This window comes from Plasmodium cynomolgi (assembly GCF_000321355.1).
Source record: "Plasmodium cynomolgi strain B DNA, scaffold: 0417, whole genome shotgun sequence".
NCBI classification, from domain to species: Eukaryota; Apicomplexa; class Aconoidasida; order Haemosporida; family Plasmodiidae; genus Plasmodium; species Plasmodium cynomolgi.
The window spans coordinates 596-2,215 of NW_004192890.1; the positions used below are offsets into that span (position 1 = coordinate 596).

At 26.9% G+C, this 1,620-nt stretch overlaps 1 protein-coding gene across 1 annotated transcript; it reads right to left on the reverse strand.

The window, feature by feature from the left end:
- Positions 1-216: 216 nt before the first annotated feature.
- PCYB_004050 (hypothetical protein) lies at positions 217-1,222 on the reverse strand (the record flags this gene model as incomplete). Its single annotated transcript, XM_004227826.1, has 2 exons — positions 217-1,039; positions 1,175-1,222. Coding segments are annotated over 2 exons (871 nt in total), but the record flags the coding sequence as incomplete, so codon positions are not given.
- Between the last annotated feature and the right edge of the window lie 398 nt (positions 1,223-1,620).

The window sequence follows — 1,620 nt, forward strand, 5'->3', positions numbered from 1 at the left end:
GAGCAGCAGGAGCAGCAGTAGCAACAGGAGCAGCAGGAGCAGCAGGAGGAGCAGAACTAGTTGAAGTAACAGAACCAGGGATAGAAGTGGAAGGATCAACAGGAGAAGGAACAGTCTTAGACAGAGGAGAATCGGGCGTCGGTAGTTGTGGCTCAGGAGTTTTTGTTATATTTTTTTCTGAAGAATTATCTTTAACATTGTTAGATGATTTTATACCAGAAGTGACTTGTTCACGTTTTTCTATTGGCAATGTACTATGGATACTTGTAGAAATGTCCTGAACAGATTTTTTATCAGTAATTCCTTGAGATTCACTTGATTGAGGGGGATCCGATGGTGGTTTGACTTCTTTTAATAAATTCTCATCAGATAATAATGTATAAGTATTTTTAAAAGTTTCTAATTCATTACAAAAATTATTAATTTTATTATGTGAAATTTGAGTATCATTACAATAAGTTCTATTCAATTCTGAATATATTTTAGCTCTTTCATTTTTCTTGTTATCACAATAATCTATTGAATTTGAATTTTTTCTAAATAATTTAGGTGGAATATCATGATCCCTAAACAGAAAACTTATTAAATTTGTTATATTTCCTTCTGGTTTTTCATCAGAACGATTATATGATTCTAAAGGACAATTAGTATACTTAGTACTACTTATATTCAAATTGGAGATTTTATCAGTTACTTTATTAAAAAGAATGTTCATATCGTCGACTGGAATACAACGTATATTTGTGTAAAAATGTAGCCATATGTTTAAATAGACACATCGTATATTAGGGTCTATATAGCCTGGGTGCTTTTCATAGTCGGATCCATATTCATCTAAAGATGCACCCTTTAAATTTCTTACAAGAATCGTGCAAAAATCATTGTATTTTGTTCCATTTACAATGGAATTATCTTCATTATCATTAAAAAAATCATAAACATCCTTCATTTCTTGTTCTTCTTCTTCTTCATAATCATCGTCAGTAAATTCTTTAGAAAAATCATCAAACAAAGTCTTTATATTACTTATATTTCTAGCCTAAAAACAACAAAAAAGAACGTATAAATATACACACATTTCCTGAGAAGCAATTCTTTTTATCTTTTGGAAATACGATAATATTTAATTAATGGTTATAAATATTTATTTCATAAAAAAGAAATTATTAATTACATCATTGCCTTCCCATTTTTTTATTTCTTCATCTAGTTTTCCATCCATGATAAGTTAATCATCACAACATAATAATCTGCATTTATATATATGAAAAATTATAGATAATATAATTAAATGATATATAAACTTTTGTTCTAATCTAAATTAAAATTTTTTTTATGTTTCAATTAATAAAAAAAGTTTTTTATTTATATACTTACGAATCTTTAACACATATATATGCACTATAAGTTAACATCAATTATACAAAATATAAAGTGCAAAATAGCTTTATAACTATGAAAATATGCTATTACATTACCAAGCAACATTAGGTAAATGCTCTAATTATAGAATTACTATAAGCATGAAAAAAAAAAATATATGTTTTAAGATATGTATAAGTATAAAGAGTAATTGCCATAGATTTTATTATTAACTTGACAGTTTGTCTTCAGGGTTCA